This window comes from Alligator mississippiensis, chromosome 8 (genome assembly GCF_030867095.1).
Source record: "Alligator mississippiensis isolate rAllMis1 chromosome 8, rAllMis1, whole genome shotgun sequence".
In the NCBI taxonomy this organism is placed as follows: domain Eukaryota; kingdom Metazoa; phylum Chordata; order Crocodylia; family Alligatoridae; genus Alligator; species Alligator mississippiensis.
The window spans coordinates 22468521-22488718 of NC_081831.1; the positions used below are offsets into that span (position 1 = coordinate 22468521).

The 20198-nt window shown below is 66.3% G+C and overlaps 4 protein-coding genes across 4 annotated transcripts; 2 read left to right on the forward strand and 2 right to left on the reverse strand.

The window, feature by feature from the left end:
* Window positions 1-4190, forward strand: PLPPR2 (phospholipid phosphatase related 2). The gene is made up of 9 exons (XM_006262327.4): window positions 1-637; window positions 822-906; window positions 1221-1409; window positions 1670-1796; window positions 2020-2267; window positions 2614-2787; window positions 2904-3041; window positions 3335-3432; window positions 3602-4190. The coding sequence occupies exons 2-9, from the start codon at window positions 841-843 to the stop codon at window positions 3705-3707; spliced, it is 1146 nt and encodes a 381-aa protein (XP_006262389.1). The 5' UTR covers window positions 1-637; window positions 822-840; the 3' UTR covers window positions 3708-4190.
* Window positions 4191-8029: 3839 nt separating this feature from the next.
* SWSAP1 (SWIM-type zinc finger 7 associated protein 1) lies at window positions 8030-10043 on the forward strand. The gene is made up of 2 exons (XM_019482826.2): window positions 8030-8286; window positions 8686-10043. The coding sequence occupies exons 1-2, from the start codon at window positions 8056-8058 to the stop codon at window positions 9205-9207; spliced, it is 753 nt and encodes a 250-aa protein (XP_019338371.1). The 5' UTR covers window positions 8030-8055; the 3' UTR covers window positions 9208-10043.
* EPOR (erythropoietin receptor) lies at window positions 10040-14462 on the reverse strand. Its single transcript, XM_014595005.3, has 8 exons — window positions 14295-14462; window positions 13893-14040; window positions 13418-13590; window positions 12792-12943; window positions 12555-12708; window positions 11825-11912; window positions 11478-11577; window positions 10040-11237 (listed from the first exon to the last, which is right to left on the reverse strand). The coding sequence occupies exons 1-8, from the start codon at window positions 14377-14379 to the stop codon at window positions 10761-10763; spliced, it is 1377 nt and encodes a 458-aa protein (XP_014450491.2). The 5' UTR covers window positions 14380-14462; the 3' UTR covers window positions 10040-10760.
* Window positions 14463-15028: 566 nt separating this feature from the next.
* On the reverse strand, window positions 15029-20184 carry ODAD3 (outer dynein arm docking complex subunit 3). The gene is made up of 13 exons (XM_006262350.4): window positions 19742-20184; window positions 19249-19370; window positions 18899-18976; window positions 18378-18533; window positions 17945-18046; window positions 17737-17862; window positions 17470-17592; window positions 17235-17390; window positions 16609-16769; window positions 16336-16492; window positions 15977-16132; window positions 15512-15596; window positions 15029-15285 (listed from the first exon to the last, which is right to left on the reverse strand). Exons 1-13 carry the CDS (start codon window positions 19824-19826, stop codon window positions 15155-15157), a joined length of 1638 nt encoding a protein of 545 aa, XP_006262412.3. The 5' UTR covers window positions 19827-20184; the 3' UTR covers window positions 15029-15154.
* Window positions 20185-20198: the final 14 nt, after the last annotated feature.

Below are 20198 nucleotides of genomic sequence, written 5' to 3' on the forward strand. Positions count from 1 at the left end.
GACTCTTGGGTTCCTTGGGAGAGGGGGCCGGGGCAGAACGGGTCCCTAAGGGAGAGGGGGAGGCTGTGTAACACCCCTCCCCCACAGACCCTGGTGCCTCTTCACCGTCCCCTGCCTCAGTTTCCCCGTAACACAGACACCCACCAGGCCCCGCGGGAGGATGGGGAAGCTGGACCGGAGGGAATGGGGAAACCCACAGCGGTGGAGCTGCTCCCTCAGACCCCCCAATCCCGGGCTCTTGGGAAGGGGGCGGGCTTTCGCAGGGAAGAATCTCTGAAGGGGGGAAATATCCTTTGGCGGTGGGAGGTAGAGGCTGGGAGCCCGGAAGCCTGGTTTCCATCCCAAGCTCTGCCTCGCTAAGAAAGCCCCCCGCCCCAAAGGAAGGGCATGGATGTCGTGGGGGAGGACGGTCGCAGCTTCGGGCCGGGTCCCGTCCCTCCCCGCATCAAGGGCAGCTGGGGTGGGGCGGTATTATCCTAATGAGGGCGCCTGATGCGCGCGCCCACCCCTCATCGCCGCCCCTCTCGGCGCCTGCGCGCTGAGTCCGCGGGGCCGGATCGGGCCGGGATCGGGGCCGCCGCCTGCCAGGGAGCGATGGCAGCGGCCTGAGCGCAGAGGCGGAGCGGAGCGGCCGCGGGTGGGTGCGGGGGCCGGATGGACAAACCGGCTCCACTGCAGCCTTTTCCTCTGCCGGGCCGGGGGGGCAGGGTCCCAGTTACCCAGACTGGAGGGACGGGAGGGGCGGTTTGTCCCCCAGGAAGGGGCGCTATGGGGCGGGGGTGGGAGAGGTCGGGGGAGCACTGACCTCCCCCGCCCCGCAGCCCCCCCAGCGCCTCAGCCATGGCCGGGGCGAAGCCGGAGCCGAAGCGAAGCGTCTCCATCATCCCCTGCTTCGTGTTCGTGGAGGTAAAGCAAAGGGGGTCCGACTCCTGGGTTCCCCGGGCCAGGCTGGGGTGGGGCTGTGTAGGGCGGGAGGTGGAGTCGCATCAGGGGCGAGGCCGTGCTGCCCGAGGGGCGGGGGCTCGGCAGCGTTGCCAATGGGGTGGGACTTGTTTCACGAGGGGCGGGGCTGTAGGAGGGGGCGGGGCGTGCTGCTCGGGGGCGGGGCCGTGTTGCACAAGGGGGAGTCACGAGGGACAGGGGCTATTGCACAAGGGGGCGGGGCATCAAGAGGGGGCTAAGCTGCCCTTCCTCCCGTGTGCCCTTCTTCCCCCCCCAAGCTGGGCATCCTTGCAGGCACCGTGCTGTTGGCCTACCAGCTGGAGTTCACCGATGCCTTCCCAGTGCATGAGCGCGGCTTCTTCTGCCACGATGGCGCGGTCGCCAAACCCTACCCAGGCCCGGAGGCTGCCAGCCGCGCTCCCCCCCGCCTGGTGCATGCCCTTGTGGGTGCTGTGCCCACCTTGGCTGTGAGTGTGTGTGCAGGGCCAATGGCTACAGGTCTGGAGTTAGGGGCACCAGCAGGGCCAGGGGCCCCAGGTCAGGAGTGAGGGGCACCAGCAGTGTTGGGGGCTGCAGATTGGGAGTGAAAGGCACCGAGGTGGGTATTGGGGTTTGTCCCAGCCTGGAGGAGAGGGCCAGAGGCAGGGGGCTGGCAACTGGGTCTGGGGATCTGAGTACAGCAGGATCATGGCCCCAGGCACTAACCCCCCTTGTCCCCATCCCCCAGATCCTGGTTGGGGAAGTTGCTGCCTTTGTGCGCCAGCCCCGGTGGCGCCGGGATGAGGAGGAGACAATCATGTCAGGGGCCTGCTGCGCCTTCACCCCCCTGCTGCGCCGCCTTGTGCGCTTTCTTGGTGAGGCCCACAGCCCCTGCCCCCCAGCCTTGCTGGTGCTCCTCACTTATTCCCTGTGATCCTCAGCCTTGCTCCTGCCCCTCAGTCCTGATCCACAGTTCAACATCCCCCACCCAGGCCCAACTGATTCCTCTTCCTCCTGCCCCACAGCCCCATCCTCCCTAAGCCCTGCTGTTGCTCCTTGCTTCTGCCCCACAGCTTTGCTGACTGCCTCCCCCTGCAGGTGTCTTCTCCTTCGGGCTCTTTGCCACAACCATCTTCGCAGGCGCTGGGCAGGTGGTGTCGGGGACACAGGCCCCACATTTCCTGGCCGTTTGTCGCCCCAACCTCACAGCACTCGGCTGCCACCTGCCTGGGCCACGCTACGTGGCTGCTGCCTGCTCTGGGGATCCCGTGCTTGTGAGGGCTGCGCGCCGTGCCTTCCCCTGCCGTGACGCTGCCCTGGGCGCCTATGCCAGCGTCTATGCAGCTGTGGGTGCCTGGGGAGGGAGAAGGCGTGGCTTAGGAAATGGAGGAGTTGGGCTGAGGAGAGGGTGCAGCTTGATGGCAGTCATAGCCTGGGAATGGAGATGGCAGGAGGGGTCTTGGGGGGTGGGCCTTGGGTGATGAGAGGGTGTGGCTTGGTGTCAGGGGCAGAGCTTAATGCAGGGGGTGAGGCTTGGGAGGTGAGGGGGTGGGGCTTTACAGTTGACAGGATACAGCCTACTGTAAGGGCAAGGCTTGGGGTGCTTATGGGAGAGAATTGGGGTGGGGGCGGAGTCCTGGATGGGGGCAGTAGGAGGGGCTGATGCCTGCCCCCCGCCCCCCCCACCTTCAGATGTATGTGACCCTGGTGGGCCCACGGGGCTCCCGGCTGGCACGGCCTGCGCTGTGCCTGGCACTTCTGGCTCCTGCCTTCCTGCTGGGCGTTGTACGTGTGGCAGAGCACCGCAACCACTGGGCCGACATCCTGGCTGGCTTCCTCACTGGCACCGCTGTTGCTGCCTTCCTGGTGAGTGGAGGCTTGGCTGAGGGCTCTGTGCCAGAGGGGCCTGGCTGGTGGGGGCTGATAAGGGGGCATTCTGTGCTGGAGGGCTGATACGGGGCCTCTCTCACTCCCCCCACCAGGTGACGTGTGTGGTGAACAATTTTGGCAGCCGGCTGGCAGGGCGCCAAGGCCGAGAATTGGGGCCAGTGGGGGGTGAGGCTCCAGCCATGGTCTCACCGTGCCCCCACAGCCCCATGGAGAAGCTCAGTGTGGCCCAGGTATGGATGGACCCCTGTTAAGTTCCCTTCCCCCACAACAGGAGCCTCGAGGGAGCAGCACATCTACCACCCCTCCTACCCACTCTGTGCCATGAGGCTGCAGCTGCTCTGTGGGACCAGCAGGGGCCTCCACTGGGGGGTCAAGGGGGCTCTATTACCTATGCTGCCTGGCCCCTGCCTCCCCCAAGCAGCTGGGATCTGGGGGGCAGGCCTGAGGTTGGGGGGGTCCTCCCTACCCCCCTAACTGTTGTGCATGTGCTCTGTCTCTCTCTCTCCTCCCTGGTGGGTGGCAGGGAGTCCGGCCTCCACTGGATGAGCCAGACTTCTCCACCCTCTTGACCCGGGGGCTGGAGCGGCAGCTGCGCATAGTCCCCCCCGGAGGGGCCTACCCGTAAGTATCTGTGCCCCTTTAGCTATGCCCTCTGCCAGGGAGGCCACACCCCCAGGGGGAAAGGAGAGGGAAGGAGGGGGCTGCCTTGAGGGTCCCCTAGGGGATGACCCCTGCTGCCTGGGGGGCGAGGGGGCCTCTGGCTCCCCTACTAACCCCTTCTCCCTTGCAGAATCCCGGAGCTGGGGCCATCTCTGTCCCCTGAGGCCCGGCTGAGCCTGCTGCTGACACCCCCCGACGTGCTCCTGGCTGCCCGCTCCGTCACCAGCCAAGTCTGACCCCCTGGTAGCGGGGGTCTCGCTCGGGGTGGGTGGGCAGCAGGGGGTAAGAGGCTCCCAGCTCCCCTGGCAGGTCATGCATCCAGACACCCATGTAATAGGGGGTTGGTCTGGAATGAGGGGGGCAGCTCTGGGTCGGAGGGGACTGGTTACCCCCCCAGAAAGAGGGGGCTGGGAAACTTTGGGGGGGTGGGGGAGGGCATGGGCACCTGTGTGCCCTAGATGCCTGGGTTCCGTGTGTCAGTGTGGGCATCCCTGCTGGAGAGAGCAAGGACTTGGGGGGTGGGGGGGACAGCATGGGTAGCAATCCCTAAGCCTGGACTCTTCCTCCAGAAGCTCAGGGTTGCTGGGAGGAAAGGACGGGGCTCTTCAAGGCCCCACACACTTGATTCCACCTGTTTGGGGGACTCGGTGGAAGTGGGGACTGGAGGTGCTCAGGCCTGTTCCTCAGCTGATGTAATAAAGCCCATGTTTGTAACCGTGCTCATCTGCCTGCTGCCTACTTCCTTCGAGGGGCACCACAGACCCACCTCCAACCTGCAGCTCTGCTGGAACCACTAGCTCCTAGCCCCATTGTTCCCCTTAGCTGCCTTCATACTTTTCTGCCACCCTTGAACCCCCAAGGCCTTTTCCATCCTCCTAATGCCCCTCACTCTGGCCCTGCAGCCCCCTGTCCCATTTGCTTCGCAAGTGTCCCTCACTCTGAACCTGCAGCCTTTCCAAGCCCTGGACTCCCGGTGCCTACCCCAGAAAGAAGGGGCTCCTGCTGCATCTCTGCCTACTGTTGCCAGATCTGGCCCAGTTCCTCCAGGGGGGCAAAACCATTTCCCAGACCCCCACCACAGCCCTGTGGCAGGAGGTTGCTATTCCTGCCACTGGGGCTTCTACCACAGGCTACCGGGGCTGTGGGGGGTGTTCTAATCCTCGCATCCATGGGCACAGGGCAGGGGGTGCTTTCTGGGGCATTTCCCCCCCCCCCCTTCCTTCCATTGCGGGAGAGTACCGCTGGGAGCCTGGACGCACGCTTAGGTTCTCCCCCTCCCCTCCAGCTCCGGGAAGGGCTCAGCTTTGCTGGGGTGGGGAGCGAAAATCTCAGCGACCGCCGGGCTGTGCTGGACTGGGAAACTGAGGCACGATATGAGGAAGGGTAGGTTTAGCCGGGACCTGAGCGCCGCGAAAAGGATCCACCCACTGCAGCTTGCTGTTTCCCGCCGCGTGCGCGTGGGCCCCGCGTGGGCAGCGGCCGGGGCGGGGGTGCGCACGCGCGTGTGCAACACGTGCCCCCCCGCGCCTCGGCCCCGTGACTGACCGACTCCGCCCCCTCCCCCCCCGCCCAGACCGGGCGGTGCCTCCCTGCCCAGACCGGGGCGGCCGGGAGTCGGCAAGGGGGAGCCCGCTCCCCGCCCCCGTGGCGGGTGCAAGGTGCAGGGCGTGGCCGGCGGCGCCGCAGCCCCGGCTCCTCCCCCGCTCGCACCGGGCTCCGGCCGCCGCGGCCCCCCCCGTCCGGCGCAGCCCCCCCGGGACTGCGGTGCCGCTGGGGGGGGACGGGAGGACCGCGCCCGGGGCCGCCGGGGTGGGGACGCGCGGACTGAGCCCCGGAAGCGGCGGCACAAAGGGAGGTGAGTCCGGCCCGGCCCCGCGCGACGGCTCCATCCTCTCCCGGCCCTCAGCCCCCTTCTCCTCCCCAGCTCTGTCCCTCCGCCCCTCCCGGTGCGCCCCCCGCCAGCGCCCTGTGTCACCTGCTCGCACCCCTTTCTCGCTCCCTTCAGCTCCCCCGCACTAAGGACGGGGCGGCCCCGACTGCCCCCCCCCCCCCATCCCCTCTCTCGGGCGCGGCGCTCTGGGTCGATCCAGGCTGGGAGGGGTCGGGTCCCAGCCCCCCTGTTCCGCCGCACCCAGGCCGAAGGGCTCGGCGGGGTAGGGCACTCTGGCCCCTGCAGGGCGCTCTCCCCTCCCCTGCACCACGGTCCTCTGCCCCGAGGCCCCCGAGGTTGCCAATTTGTGCTTTGCTGTGTGCGCGTGTGTGTGCAGGGCAGCACGTGTGCGTGCGTCTGTGTGCTTGTGCCAGGGTATGCGCGTAGGGTAGCCTGTGTGTGTACATATGTGTGTGCCAGTGTGTGCGTGTGCAGGCCATGTGTAGACGAGCGTAGGCCACCGTGTACATGCGTGTGCAAGTGTGTGTGGAGGCGAGTGTTCGTGCGGGGGGATGCATGTGTGCAGGGAACACACAAGCGTGTGAAAGCGTGTATATGGCTGCACGCGTGTGTGCCGGCGGACATGTGTGTACTCGTGCGTGTGCGTGAGTGGGAATTTGGCCGGGGCCGGGCGGCTCGGTGGAGCTGTCCGCGGTGCTGAGGGAAGCGGCGGAAGAGGAGGAGGACACGGGCTGCCGAGGCGGGGGGTGGGCTGGGCAGGGCCCCGATCCCGGCCGCGGGTGTGGGCCCCGCCCCGCTGCTGCCAAGCCGGGGGCGCGGGTGGGTCTGGGAGCCCGGACCACTGGGTTCCCTCCCCGCTGCGGGAGGGCGATGGGGTCAAGCGTTTGCCCCAGGACAGGAGCCAGACTCAGGACTCCTGGGTTCTCTTCCTAGCCCTGGGAGGGAAGGGGTTTCGGGTGGAGAGTGGAGGGGTGATGTTTGATGCTGGGCCCAAGGCTGGGAGTCCGGACTCCTGGGTTCTGCGCCAGAGTCTGAGTGGGGAGGGGATCTCGGGGCTTCGTGTCGAGGGGGGGGGGCGGGTTCTCTCGCGGCTTGGGAGGGCCCGATCCTGCTTGGCTGGGGGAGGGAGGGAGGGGGAGGTCTGTCTGTCTCCGACCGGGTGCATTTGTCCCCGCAGGCCGGCGAGCCCGGAGCCAGGAGGCGGAGGAGGCTCGCGGAGCCCAGCTCCCTTCGATGACGGGTATTCTTGGGTAGATAATACGGCTGGCGTTGTTATTGCTTGAGAATACGCGTAGTCGAGGGGAGAGACACTCGCCTCCCACCCGCCGCGGCCCGGGGGGGCGGGGGGGCCGGCGCCAGGCTCCCCTCCCCGCTCGGCCCTGCCCCCCCCAGCACCCGGCCACAGGGCGCCAGGCACCGACGACAAGGGGGCGCTCCTACATGGCTGGGGGCAGGGGGCACCCCGGGGAGGGGGAGCGCGGGGGACTTTCGGGCAGTACCGGGGGGGGGGATCCTGGCGCCCTCTAGGGGGCCGCAAAAGGGGGGGGCTTGGAGACGAAGGATCCCCAGAGGTCAGGGCGGAGCCCCCCCCCCCCAATCCCAGCAGGACGCCAGAGCCTCGGGTGGTCCTGGGGGTGGCTCTGGGCGTCGCCTGCCTCCATGCGAGCCGGTGGGGGCAGCCCCGGAAAGTTAATAGAGCCGGCGGGGGGGTCATGCCCCCCTAATAGGTCCACACCGCGCCCCCCTCCCCCCCCAAGCACTGGGCCTGTGCACGAGGGCCACCCTGGGCAGGATTCAGGGAAGGGGAGCCAGCGGTGCTTGGCTTCCATCCCCGCCCCCCGTTCCCCCGAAAGCTCTGGGGGTTGCCGGGCAACCGGATCAGCAGTCGCTAGGCAACACGGTTGCTAAGGAGCGCGGGTGATTGACAGCCTGGAAAAAATGGTACTGGGCATGATGAGCAGCCGGAGGCAGCCCGCCGCCCCCCGGCCCTGGATGCGGGGGTAGGCGCTGCGGCCACACCCTGGCCAGGATCCACGAGCCCCAGCGTGTGCCTATACACACGGGGCTAGGGCTGCGGGTCGGGAATGAGGGACACTGGCAGGGCTGCGGAGGAGGGCTGCAGGTCAGGAGTGATGGGGGGGGTGGGGGGGCAGGGGGCTTCGGGTAGGGAGTGAGGGATACCGGCAGGGCTGGGCGGGGCCGGGGTAAGGAGAGGAGCCTCCCGGACTCCTGGATTCCCTCCCCTGATCTGGGCCGGGTAAGGGGCTCGAAGACGGGGCGGACGGGCCTGCCTCCTTCAGGGACACCTAGGTTCCTCCCATGCGTGCACCCGTCCCGCTTTGCGGCACCGCGGGACTAAAAAGGGAAGGGACTGGGCGTAGCCCTCCGCCCCTTCTGATTGGTTGAGAGGTCGAGAGTGGGCGGGACCAAGAAAAGGGCGGGAACCCTCTACCAACGGTATCGGATTGGATGAGCGCGGGCCAATCGTAGGCGAAGTGCGATGTTTTACTGGCGCAGGGTTAGAGTGACTGTGTACTCGGATTGGCTGCAAGCCCAGTCAGCAAGCCGTTGCTCCACGCAGATTGGCCAGGGAGGGGTGAGCGTGGGGTCCCTGGGGGGTGAGCGTGGTCAGCGGGCTCTGATAGGCCGCTTTGCCAGGGGGGGCGGGTCCTTTTCCCGTATTGGCTGAACGGATGGCGGCGGCGCTAAAGCGGGCGATGGGCGAAGCTGGGGCCACGCCCGCTGCCCCGGCCCCGGTCCCGGCGCTGGTCTTGGGCCCGCCCCGCTCGGGCCGCTCGGCGCTGCTAATGCGGGCGGCGCTGGCCTCGGCCGGGCCCAGGACCCGCGTACTCTTCCTGGCGCCCTGCGCGCTACAGCAACTGCCCGGAGTCCCGGCCGGAGCAGGCGCTGCGCATGCGCTACAGGTGCCGGGGCGGGGCCTGACGAGAGCGCGTAGCGGCTGGCGGGAGGACCCAAGCGGGGGCAGAACATTGGCGGGAGAGCATGTCGTGATTGACTGGAGCACCCAAAGGGGGCGGGATAAGGCGTTGGCGGGGGAAGGTGTCGTGATTGGCGGGAGGATGGAAAAGCAGCAGAGTAAGCTCTGACTGGAGGGGACTTGTAAGGGCGGGACTAGTATAGCAAGGATGGGCAGGAGGCTCGAGCGAGGTTAGGGACAGAGCTTAGCAGGAGGGAGGAAGCAAGGGGGCGGGGGTTGGAAGTGGGCGGGCTTTAATGAAGGAAGGGAAGGAAGGGGCTTAGAAGAGGTGGATTTGGGGTGGATGGGTCTGGTCCACCCGCGGCTCACACCACCTCCCCCGCAGCACGTGCAGTTCCTGTACCCGCCGTCGCTGCGGGCGCTGCTGCCCCTGCTGGCCGCCCTGCCCGGGGCGTTGCCCCGCAGCCCTGCCCTGCTGCTGCTGGACGGTTTGGAGCACTACGTGGCTGCCTGCCCCTGCCCGCGGGGGGCTGCCCGCCTCGCCGCCCTGCTGGTGGACACCGCTGTGGCCTGTGCCACCTGCCCGCACACCCCGGGTCTCGGCTGCCAGCTCATCGCCTCCGTCTGCAGTTCCAGGACCCCCGATGCTGCCCAGCGCCTGGCCGCCCTCGTCCGTTACTTCCCGGCCCGCTGTCAGCTCAGCCCTGCTCCAGGGGAGGAGGGTCCTGGGCAGGCATGGACGGCCCACTTGTGCCAGGCGGGGGCCCCCAGCCACACCTGGACGATCCTCTTCAGCCCCCATGGGGAGCTGAGCATGGCCCCAGCACCTGGAGAGGAGGCCCTGGGGCTGGGGGGCAGCTGGGGGGAGGGAAGGGAGCACAATCGGGAGCCAGCAGGGGAGGATTGAGGTTCAACCCCTGTCTCCCAGATCCTGCCCCTGAGCTGGCTGGTTCTGTGGAGCTGGGGTTGGGGGGGTTGCAGCTGGAGCTGGATGTTAGGGTTATAGCACCCATGTGTGCCCAGCTCTGGGGACACCAGAGCTGCTCCCAGACCAGCTGGGAGTGGAGGTGGGGGGCTTTTGGGCTGGAAGATGTATGCAGAGCCCCATCTCTTCCCTGAGCTGAAGGAACCAAGGCATTCGAGTTCCCAGCCCCCAGGCTCTCCCCACTCTTACCCGTCCACACCACAGGCATCCAGTGTGGTTGTCAGAGTGCCATGGCTCTAACCTGGCTGGGGCTGACCCTGGGCTGTGGGGATGGGGAAAAGAGGGCAGCTGCAGGTTCCCCCCCCTCCCCCCCAGCAGCCTGATGGGCCCCTGAGAGAGAGGAAGGGCTGGGCCTGAGGGCCCTGATCCCTGCAGTGTCCCTGCCTAGGCTGGGGCTGGGCCTCCCCAGATGGGGCCTGGTGATAAGGCCCCAGCGATCTGCGCCCTGCAGATAAGTGCTATCAGCAGGGAGAGGCCTCCTGGGTCGAACGGTTCTGAGGATGGAGGAGGGGCCCACAGTCATGCCAGTGGCCACCACCCTCCCAGAGCTGGAGGAAACCCAGGCATCCAGGCTCCCATCCCCTGCTTAGCCCAACAGCCCCCTGCATCCTCTCCCAGAGCTGTAGGGAACCCAGGAATCCCAGTTCAAAGCTGCTGCTTAACCCCCCAGCCCTCACTCCCCTCCCAGAGCTGGAGAGAATCCAGGCTCCCAGACCTGTTCCCCCCCAAGCCATCTCAATACAGAAAACCTCCATTTCCAGAGTTGCCAAGGTTTTTTTTTCCATCCTCCTTTAATACAAAGAAAACAACAGTAATGGGTTTTCCATAGGAACCCAGTGACCCTGGCCGGTGCTTGGGCTGGTGCTGGGCCTGGCTGGCACAGACAGGCAGCTGTGGTGCCCACCTTCCTAGGAGTTGCTCCAGGCTGGTCTCTGATCCCCCAACCCCCTTTTCCCCTCATGGGGCAGCTCTGCCATTAGCCATCTCTGAGGCTAGTTGGTCCTGGTCCCAGTTCCCATGGGAGACTGGGCAGGGGTGGGGCTCCATGGCAAGTGGATAGGAGAGAACCTAGGTGTCCGGGTTCCCGGACCCCCTGCTCAAACCCTTCGGACCCTGCTCTGCCCCAAAGCTGGGAGACAACTCAGATGTTGGTGCCCCCAGCCCCTGGCCAATCTCTGACCCTGGTACCTGCTGCAAGGTGGAGGGCTAGGCTCTGTCCTGGGGTCCTGGGGAGCAGGTGCCCTCGTTGCCCCCTGCTGGCTGGAGGCAGACTTTGCACCCTTCCCACCCAGAGGGGCTGCTCTGTGCCTGTGGGGTCTTCCCTGACTCCCACACACACGGGCTACTCTCCACCCCTCTGCATGCTCCTGGGTATCCCTAGCCTTTTCCAGGATGGAGTCGTGGCCCCCTTCATCATCCTCCTGGCTCCACAGGGGCCTAGGTTCCCCCTTCCCCCAGTGCTATGAGCAGGCCATCTAACTGGGCAGGGGTGGGGAGGTGAGGTTGGAGTACAGGCTGGGCAGGGAAGACGAGGTGCGACTGGCCTTGGAAGAGATGTCAAAGTTGGAGAGCAGCAGGTAGCTGTACTTGAGGGCCCTGTGGGCTGAGGGGCTGGGTGGGCAGGGCTGCAACTGGGCCGAGTGGGGGTCAAATCGCGTGTACTCAAAGCTAGATGAGGGTGAGACCTGCGCCAAGTGGGTCACTCCAGAGGGGTTCAGCTGCCCCTCCAGATCAGGTGGCAGTGCCATGTCCTGGCTAGGGGAGCGGGGCACCAACTGCTCATCCAGCACCAGGTAGTCTTCAGTGGGGGCAGGGAGTATGTTTGGGGGTGGGTAGGGGATGTCAGGAGGGTCAGAGGCCTTGGAAAGGATCTCCAGTGGGACCAGCTTCTCCTCCGCATTGTTGGCGTTCTGGTTCTGCCTCAGGTAGGAGCTGTTCTGCCCCACCCACAGCTGCAACAGGGGACAGGGGTCAGTGGGGGGTTTTGCCCTGCCCCATGGATCCCAGCTTCATGGTTGGCCCCTGGTGTTTTGGTAAGGTCTGTGTTTGGCTCCCTGGGGTATGAGAGCCCAGTGCTGGCTCTGACAGGGCATGACCAGGCCCCCTAGACCAGCCTCCACCCCTAACCTGCCCCAGCTTCACCCCGCACCTCCCTCACAGCTCCCCTGCAGGGCTTGGGGGATGGATCTTGCCTGGAAGTTGCCCTTGTAGACACTGAAGAGCTCGTCAAAGCTGCGCTCTGGGCTGGGGATCACTGGCCATATCTTATTCTTCAGGAACCTGGAGGGAGAGCTGCCATGAGAGCAGATACATGTGAGGGGTGAGGCCTTCTCCATGCCCCAGCCAGGGACAGGGGGCTTCACACTCCAACCCCCTCCCTGTGCACAGCGATATGCACATGCACACACACACGTGTGCACCCCACCACCCTGATACATGCACACCCCCACCGGCAGCCACACACTCATGCACACACATGATGGTGGACACCTGGGGTTTTGGGGAAGGTGGGATGGTTGTGGTGACCCCCAGGAGGTACCTGCAGTTGCAGAGCGGGGTGACAAACACCATCAGCAGAGTCAGGAACACCACGATGAGGGACAATGTCAGCACCAGTGGGTCCAGGTCTGCAAGGCAGGAGGGTAAGGTCAGCCCAGTTGAGACCCAGGGAAGGGAGGTGTGGTGGCTCCCACAGTGCTACCCACCCTGTAGCCAAGGAGACAATGGGCATGAGGCCAGCAGCTGACTTCCCTGCCACCCCACCCCAGGCCCTGGCCCTGGCCCTGCCATCACTGGCGCATCCATCCCTGCAGACTATGGTCCATCCTATCCCAATGGCCTTTCCCACCCTCCTTCTCCAACCCCCAATGGGCCATCCATCCCAGTGGTGCCATTCCACACCCCCATCTTATCCCAATGGGCCATCCTGACCCCCCAGCAAAGGCCTAGTCCACCCACCCCCCTTTCTCAAATACCAGTTTTATTTAATTTCCCTACCCCAATGGTCCCTCTCACCCCCACATCCAATTTCCAATAGTCCATATCCCCTTCCAACCCAATGATCCATCCCAGCCCCCATCTATAAACCAATGGTTCATCCCTGTCCCCTCATCCAAGGCCCATCCCACCCTCCAGCCCAGTGTTCTTGCCCACCAATAGTTCCTCCAACCAAATGGTCACGCCCACCCCCCATGCCGCCCCAAGGTGCTCCCAGTCCAGCTGGTCCATCCATAACTGCATTCTGCGCCCATCCCGGCCCGGCCACGTACCGCTGGGCGTGACGAGGCTGACTGGCTCTGACCAGGCGCTCCAGTAGCCTTTGTAGCTGACGCCGTCGGGCTTGACACGGATGGCGAAGGTGTAGCGCGTGTGCCCGCGCATGGCCAGGGACAAGCACTTGGGCCCGTTCGCGGGGAACTGTACCTGGGGGGGCGCAAGGAGGTGAGCGCCGGGACCCTGGTGCATCCCATCCGCTGTCTAACCCCCGCAGGGCCGGCCGCACCTACCATCTGGGCAGTGGCGCCGGGGGCAGCAAAGGACAGCTGGTAGCAGAGGCTGGGTTCCAGGTAGCGGTTGCGAGGCGGCTGGCAGCTCACGCACACCTGGCCCCGTGTCTCGGTGGGCCGCACGCTCAGGTTCGACGGCGGCTCCAGCAGCACTGCGGGGGGGGGGCGGGGCGTTAGGGTGGGGCCGGAGGGCATCCGCTGGGAAAATGCCCGGGCCGGCAGCACTGCCTGGGTTACGGGAGAAGGGGCTCCGGGGAGCGTGGGGTGAGGGCCCCGATTGTGGCGCGCGGTGATGGCTCAAGACCCCGATTCGAGGCCGATTGGGCGGGACTGGCTAGGGCGCGGGGGGCTGGGGTGGGGCCCCCATCCGGACCCGAGCCTGGGGGATCGGGTGGGACTTGGGGGCGGGGCCCCAATTCGGGCCTGATCCGGGAACACCGGCCGGGTCACTGGAGGCTGGATTAAGGGCACGATCCTGGCTGGGTCCGGATCCGGGCCCCTTCCGGAGACACTGGCTGGGGCTGGGGGCGAGCCCAGGTTCGGGCCCGGTCCCCGGCCCCTGCCTGGGGTGCGTGGGGAAAGGGGCCAGCGCTGGGAGACCCCAATCCGGGCCCGACCCCACCTACCCACTTGGTCCACCTGGATTGTGCGGTTGTACAGGAGGCTTCCGTCGCGCAGGACCCGCAGCTGCAGTGGGGTGAACGCGGGCGTGTAGAGGGCGGGGAAGGCGCAGCTCAGCAGCGTGCGGTTCCCGGGAGCCCGCGCCGCGCTCAGGTTGCACGAGCGCCAGGCCTCGTCCCTGGCGGGGACAGAATCAGCGGGGGGCATGCTGGGGGGCATAGGGCAGTGGTTGGGGGTACGCTAACCCTGCTTGCCCCTGCTCCTGCCTCTTCCCCTCTCGTGTCCTGCCCCGCAGTCCCCTCCCCCCACCCCCAGCCTGGTCGGTGCCCCTCATTCCTGACCCGCAGCCCCCTGCGCGCCCCATCCCAGCAGCGGGGGAGGGGAGCACAGGATAATTGGGGGCATGTAGTTGGGGGGCTTGCCTTAGGGGCTGGGGGGGCCTGGTGATATCACTGGGGGATACCCCCGGGGTGCACTCACTCCAGGCGGTACTCCAGCTCGTAGCCGCCGGGGCTGAGCTCAGGCTGCGACTCGAGGTTGTCTCTGGTCTCCCAGAAGCAGGTCAGATCGTCCTGCAGCCGTGTGAAGCACTTGGGGTCCCGGGACTCCTCGGCCAGGAGCAGGGCGGCTGCGGGGGGTTGGGGACACCTATTAATGCCCCCGGGGGGCAGGAGCCCGGGGGCGTGCGTGGGCAGGGTTCGGGGGGCACCAGCCAGGTCCATCCCTCCCTGCTCCGGAAGGCTCAGTCCCCCATTCCCGACAGAGCTGGGGGGCGGGAGATCTGGGCTCTAGCGCCGGGGTCTGGATCGTTGCTGTGGACCCGGCCCTTGACCACGTGTGTACACACGGGTGACCCGGCGACCTACGGCCCCCGGCCGGTACCTTCGCGCTCGAAGCCCCCTGGGTCCCAGGACGCCCCTGCGGCGCAGAGCAGCAGGAACCCAAGGGCAGCGGCGGTGGGGGCCATGCCGGGCCCCGCGGCTCTGCTCGGTCTGGCTGGCGGGCGCCCGCGCGGCCCCTGATAAGCGCGGGGGGGGCTGGCATGGGACCACTGGGGGCAGGATTTCCCCCGGCCCCCCCCCCGGGCGACTCACCGGAGGCCACGTCACGTGGCGCCGTGGCACGCCAGCTGGGGGGAGGGGGTAGCAGCCGGGGCTGTGGGACAGCGATAAGCGCCCCCCCCCCGCACTGTTTACAGCCGCTGCCCGGGCCGGGGGGAGCGGTATCGCACCTTCCCGGGCAGCTGAGCCTTATCTCCCACGGGAGCAAACAACGTCCCCGTGTCCAGTTCCCACCCCTCCATTAACCCTTCTCGAGCCGGCGGGGGGAGTGAGGCAGCGGATGCCCGGCTGTGCGGGGGTCGAGGGGGCAAGGGATGGGGGGAGACGCGGTCCTTGACAACGGCTCTCCACGGAGCGGGGGTTTCCAAGCCGTCGGTTACCGTAGCAACGGGGATGCCAGGGCGGGGCTTGCCCCAGGGGTTCGGAGGGCCCGATGCCCCCTCCTCCGCCCACAGACCCACCGGTGTTCCTCACTCCTGACCCGCAGCCCCCTTCCCACCCCTACCCCTGCACAGCCTCCCCACCCCCGGGGGTCACACCACACAGAGCCAGGGCTGTAGGTTTCAGCTTTATTGGGGGGGGGGAACAAGGGGGACAATGCCTAGGCAGAGTGGGCTCTGGGGCTCTATTCCTCCTACCACCACCTTGACTTTTGCCTCATGACCCCAGGGCAGGGGGCCACTAAGCCTTGGGATCCTTGTGGCGGGCACGGGGGCGGCGCGGGCCATGGGCATCCAGGATCTGCTGTGCCTGGTGCTTGAGGGCAGCACGGGTCAGCACCTCAGCTTCATCCTCCCCACTTGCCTCCTCCTCTGTGGGGGGAAAGAAGGGTAAGAGGGGAAGGGACACCCCCCCCATACACCCTCATTCCCCCCCAGGGGCTGCACAGGGTGTGCAAGCTCCCCCATCATGCCCACACATGTGCCCCCTGCCCCCTTGCCTGTGCTTGTGCCTACATGTGTGGCCCATGCTCCCTTGCATGTACGCCTGTACACACATGCCCACTTGCATGTGCCCCCTTACATGCCCCTTACTCACCATAGTAGGCATCTGGCTTGCGGGGGCTGGGCAGAGCCACTCGGACATTGGCACTGGGCAGACACCCCTCCAGCTGGGCCTGGAACTGCAGGAGATGCCCTGTCAGCTCAGGCATGGTGCAGGGGGGGACTAGGGGGGTGACAGGGACGGGATGGGGGACATGGACAACTGGCACATGTCATGTGACATAGGTGCAGTGTGCATGGGGCCTGTGGGCAGGGCTAATTCAATTCAGGGCATGTAGGCCTTGTAGTGGGGCTTGGGGGATGTGGGTGGAGCCAAAGGGGTGTGGTAGTACAGAAGTGGGTGGGGCTTGTGGTGGGGTGGGGCTGGGGTGGGGCCTAGGCAGGGCCTGGCACTTTCTGGGGCAGGGTTAACTGTGGGATACAGCTGGAGGCAGGGACAGGTATGTGGTGGGTAGGGCTTGCTGGGGCACAGCCAGTGCATGTGGGGCCTGGGTCCCACCTCTTCATGGGCCACAGCTTGACACAGCACAGTCTGATCGTGTCCCTCCAGTGCTTCCTGCAGCTGCTGCAACCGGTTCGCCGTACGCCCCAGCAGCTCAGGCAGGTGCTCACGGGAGCCTGGTGGGGGCAGTGGCTCTGCCCAGTGCCCACTCTCCTGGAAGGAGAAGGGGTCTCAGGTCTGTGCGTAGGGGGTAGGGGAGAAACTGAGGCATGCAGAGGGGCTGGGCACAGATGTCACACCCCTCCTGGAACTGGGGAGGAAACCCAAGCATCCGGGCTCTCCCCACCCCATGCCAGATGTACATGGACCCCCCAGCACTGACCCTGTGCCCCAGGGGTGATCAGGGGGGCACTCACCAGGGGCAGATGCTGCACCTTGCTGGCCAGGTGCTCCAAGCCAGTGCCAGCTGCCAGCAGCACCTTCGTAGCCCCCTCCAGCCGCTGCCGCGTTGCATCGCGCCGCCCCTCAGCCTCCCATAGCTGGCCCTGCAGTTCCCTCAGCAGCTGCTGGGCTCTGGAGGAGGCAGGGAGGAGTATGAGTGGGGGGTTCTGGCCCCACTCTCTCCCCCAAAAAACCAAGGCTTTGGGCCCTGCTTGGTGCAGTGTGGGGGGGTTCCATGGGAGGCTCACCCTGTGTGTTGGGCATCCCCTGAGTAGGCCAGGGCCTGGCGTTTGGCCTGGAGCTCAGCTGCCTGCACCCGCCGCCGCTCCAGCTCCTTGGCCTGGGCCTGGCCCAGCTGTCGCAGTCGTCTCTGTGTCGCCTCCTGCTCCCGGAACCGTGCCAGCACATCCTGCCGCCACAGGGGGGGAAGGGGTTAATACCCCCCAGCCCCACTCCTCTGGTACAGCTGGTTAGTTCCCACCCCCCAAGTCCCCTGCTCAGCCAGCTACTGACTCCTGACCCCATCCCATTCCACACCAGTGTGACCAGCTCTGGGGGACAGTAGTTATGATGGAGGAGGGGTCGTAGTGCACCCAACTCTGGGCAGGCACCTGTAGCTGCCCTTTGATTCTGTCTGGGGAGGGGAAGGTGGGGGCCTGGACACCTGGGTCCCAGTCATGGGGAGGACACCTTTGAATGCTGTTACTGCCTTCAAGAACCAAGCAGTTGGTTGGGGTGGCAAATGGGAGGGGGACCCAGGTGGGTATTATGGGGCAGGTCTCAGGCACCTGGGTTCTGCCTCAGCTCAGAGAGGGCAGTGGGTCAACCTGGGGTGGGGGGATCCCAGATATCTGGGTTCTCCCTGTCCCGTTACCTGGGCACGGGCCACACCAGTGGCTGCCTTAACCTTGTCGAAAGTCTCCTGGGCACCGAGTAGGCGCTGAGCAGTTCCGGGAGAGGGCCCTGTGGCCCCTGCCCCTCCACTGGCTGCCACATCCTCGCCTGGCATTGATCCCCGCTCCCGTGGCACCTGGTGGGGGGATGTGGGTCAGTGCAGGGGTTCCCCAAGCTGGGGCTGGTCATGTCCTGAGGATGCAGCAGGTACGTACCCGGCGCTCAGGGCGTTCAGTCTGTGCCCGCCGCTCCTCAGCCTGGCGCCGCAGCTCAGCCAGTGCCTGCTCCCGATTCTGCCGTCCCCGCATTGCCTCCTCTTCCTGCACAGCCAGCTGCTCCTGTGGGGCAGATGGGGGCAGTGAGTACCTGAAGGGGGCAGGGAGTGCCAGGGGCAGTGGGGGGCAAGACCCAGGCACAGGTATGAGGGTGGGGGGCAGGGCTCCCTGTGCCCATGGGAGGGCAGAGACAGCCCCTTCCCGTACCCGTGCAGTATTGCGGGCAGCCTGGGCCTCAGCCCTGGTGCCCTGTAGGTCACAAAGCTGCTGCCGCAGGTGCCGGACCTCGGCCTCCAGTGCATCCAGCCGGGGTCCCCTGCTCCGGCTCTGCTCCTGGAGGTGAGGGGGGGGGAGCACAGTGGAGGTCAGTCTGGGGGTCCCAGCTTGGCCCCCCAGCCTCCTCTGCTGTGCCCACCTGCATGTGCGCCTTGAGCTGCAAGTACAGGGCACCCACGCGTGCTGCCTCCTCCACCTTCAGCTGTGCTTTCTCCAGCCGGTTCTCCAGTCCCCGCAGCACCTGGTAGGGACAGTTGTCTCCACAAGGCTCACAGAAGGCCCGGGCAACAAGAAATCCCCTCAGCCTTCCCCCCCAAGATGGGGCATGTGTCCTAGCAGCCCCCAGGGCACCCCCACTGCATCCAGCTGGGGCAGGGGGCTAAGAGGGGCATGGGGGGCTTGGCACAGCTGGCAGGAGGAGGGATCTCCCCCTTCCCTCCCCCCAGCTTCATGCCCAGGCTCCTGCCCCTGCACACCCACAAAGCCACATCATGTCCAACTGCCCACTCCCACACCCGAGGGAGCTGCCCCACTGCCCAGCCCTGGGGACTCAGTCCCTCCCTGGGTCTCACTGTGGCAGGATTGGGCTGGTGTGGCTCCTCCCGCACCGCATCCCATTGCAGCTGCAGCTGGGCCAGGCGCTGCCTCCGTGTTCCAGTCTGATGCCGCAACAAGTTCAACCGGTTCCGCTGCTCCGCAAGGCGGTGTTGCAGCAGCTCTGCTGCACCCTGGGGGGGGGAGATCAGGAGAGGAAGGGGGCCAGGGGGAAGCTCCAGTCCTGGTGCCCCCCAGCTCTGCTTGGTGCCCCTCACTCTCAACTCACAGTCCCTGTTGTTCCCCCCAGCCCTGCCAATGCTCCTCACTCCCAAGGTAGAGCCCCTCACTGCCTTCCCCCTAGCTGTACTGGTGCCCCTCACTCCTGACACACAGCTTCACCCCACTCCAGCCCATCCAGTGCCCCTCACTATCAACCCACAGCCCCCTTCTCCCCCCAGCCTGGCCAGTCCCTTCACTCCTGACCAGCAATTCCTTGCACCCCCCCAACCCTGCCAGTGCCCCTCACTTCTGCCCCACAACCCCCTGCCACACGCACATCTCCAGTTTTGTTCTTCATTGCAGCTTTGTCCGCTGCCCGGTCCTGGAACACTTCTCTGATGAGCTTCTCATCTCCCTGCACAATCAGACACAAGGGGGGGTGGCACTCCCAGCCATCAGGTGGGGTGATCTATAGGTGGGGGCTGGGAGTGAGTCCACCCTGTGACCAGGATCAGCCCAGAATGAGGTGCCCCTGCCAGGGCACCAGGTGCTGTATGTTGGTATGTGTCATCTCCTCTTGCAGCCCCCGCAGTGTTTCACCCCGTCTCCCAGCCCAGAGCCAGGCCTGAATTGCATCTCTGAGGGTGTTCCCCACCCTCCCCGCCCAGCTCCCTTTGTCTCACGCACCACCAGGACATCTGCCAGTCTCTTGCGTAACTGCTTGTTGTCGCGGTGCAGACGCAGCGCCGTTTCCCGGTTCCTTTGCACAGTGCCCTGGGCACTCTCATAGAAGGCCTTGCGGTCACCCTCTGTCATGGGGGATAGGAGGCACCTGGTTACTGCTGCACGTACCCCGCAGGTGCCCCTGGCTGGAGCTTGGCATCTGGGGGCCAATGAAGCCTGCCCAGCCCAGCTGCCTTTTGACCTTGCTTGAGCCCTGATCAGTGATTTGGGGAAACATGCAGCCCCGATCACCACGGACATCAAGTTTATTTTTGTATTGGTCCACCCACACCAGGCAGTGCCCCTCACTCCCAACCTGCAGCCCCCCCCCCCCCCCTTTACCTCATGGTGACCCTCACTCCCGACCTCCAGGCTCACCTTCAACACCATAGTGCTTCTCATTCCCGATCTGCACCCCCCCCGACCCCACGTTTCCCCCCAGCCTCGCCCCCCATACCCAGCAACTGGATCTTGCTCTGCAGCTCCGAGATCTGCTGGGGCACTGAGCTCTTCACCCCGGCGGGGTCCAGTGTCGCCGGCATGGAGGCGGCGGGGGCCAGCAGGGGCGCCCCGGGACAGCCCAGTAGTGGATCAGCGATGGGGGGGGTCTGCCCCCGCCTGCCCTGGGCTCCTGCCCCTCCAAACTGACCCCCCAGGAGCTCCCCCCGGAAATCTCCCCGTTCTGGATCTGCCCGAAGGATCCCCCTCAGCTTCCCTGGCTCGCCATGGCAACCGCCACCCAAAGCCTCCCATTGGCTGTTCGGGAGGAGGACGGGTCGCCAAGCACCATGGGAGGAAGGTCGGCTCTGGGTCCTCCCCGCCTCTCTCCTCCATTCCCCTAGCCCAGACACACGCGGATGGGAGGCCACTCGTCGTTATCTGGGGCTCGACGGGGCAGCTCCTGCCACACTCAA

Bases quoted from the DNA above. Each gene is read 5' to 3' on its own strand.
- SWSAP1 (XM_019482826.2), top strand. From the start codon at position 8,056: ATGGCGGCGGCGCTAAAGCGGGCGATGGGCGAAGCTGGGGCCACGCCC. The intron at 8,287-8,685 runs GTGCCGGGGCGG...CCTCCCCCGCAG, and splicing joins GCGCTGCGCATGCGCTACAG to CACGTGCAGTTCCTGTACCC.
- EPOR (XM_014595005.3), bottom strand. From the start codon at position 14,379: ATGGCCCCCACCGCCGCTGCCCTTGGGTTCCTGCTGCTCTGCGCCGCA. The intron at 13,591-13,892 runs GTGAGTGCACCC...TGTCCCCGCCAG, and splicing joins GAGCTGGAGTACCGCCTGGA to GGACGAGGCCTGGCGCTCGT. The intron at 11,913-12,554 runs GTACGTGGCCGG...CCTGCCTTGCAG, and splicing joins CAGCCTCGTCACGCCCAGCG to ACCTGGACCCACTGGTGCTG.
- PLPPR2 (XM_006262327.4), top strand. From the start codon at position 841: ATGGCCGGGGCGAAGCCGGAGCCGAAGCGAAGCGTCTCCATCATCCCC. The intron at 1,797-2,019 runs GTGAGGCCCACA...CTCCCCCTGCAG, and splicing joins CCGCCTTGTGCGCTTTCTTG to GTGTCTTCTCCTTCGGGCTC. The intron at 2,268-2,613 runs GTGGGTGCCTGG...CCCCACCTTCAG, and splicing joins ATGCCAGCGTCTATGCAGCT to ATGTATGTGACCCTGGTGGG.
- ODAD3 (XM_006262350.4), bottom strand. From the start codon at position 19,826: ATGCCGGCGACACTGGACCCCGCCGGGGTGAAGAGCTCAGTGCCCCAG. The intron at 17,593-17,736 runs GTACGGGAAGGG...TCTGCCCCACAG, and splicing joins CTGCCCGCAATACTGCACGG to GAGCAGCTGGCTGTGCAGGA. The intron at 16,133-16,335 runs GTGAGTGCCCCC...TTCTCCTTCCAG, and splicing joins AGGTGCAGCATCTGCCCCTG to GAGAGTGGGCACTGGGCAGA.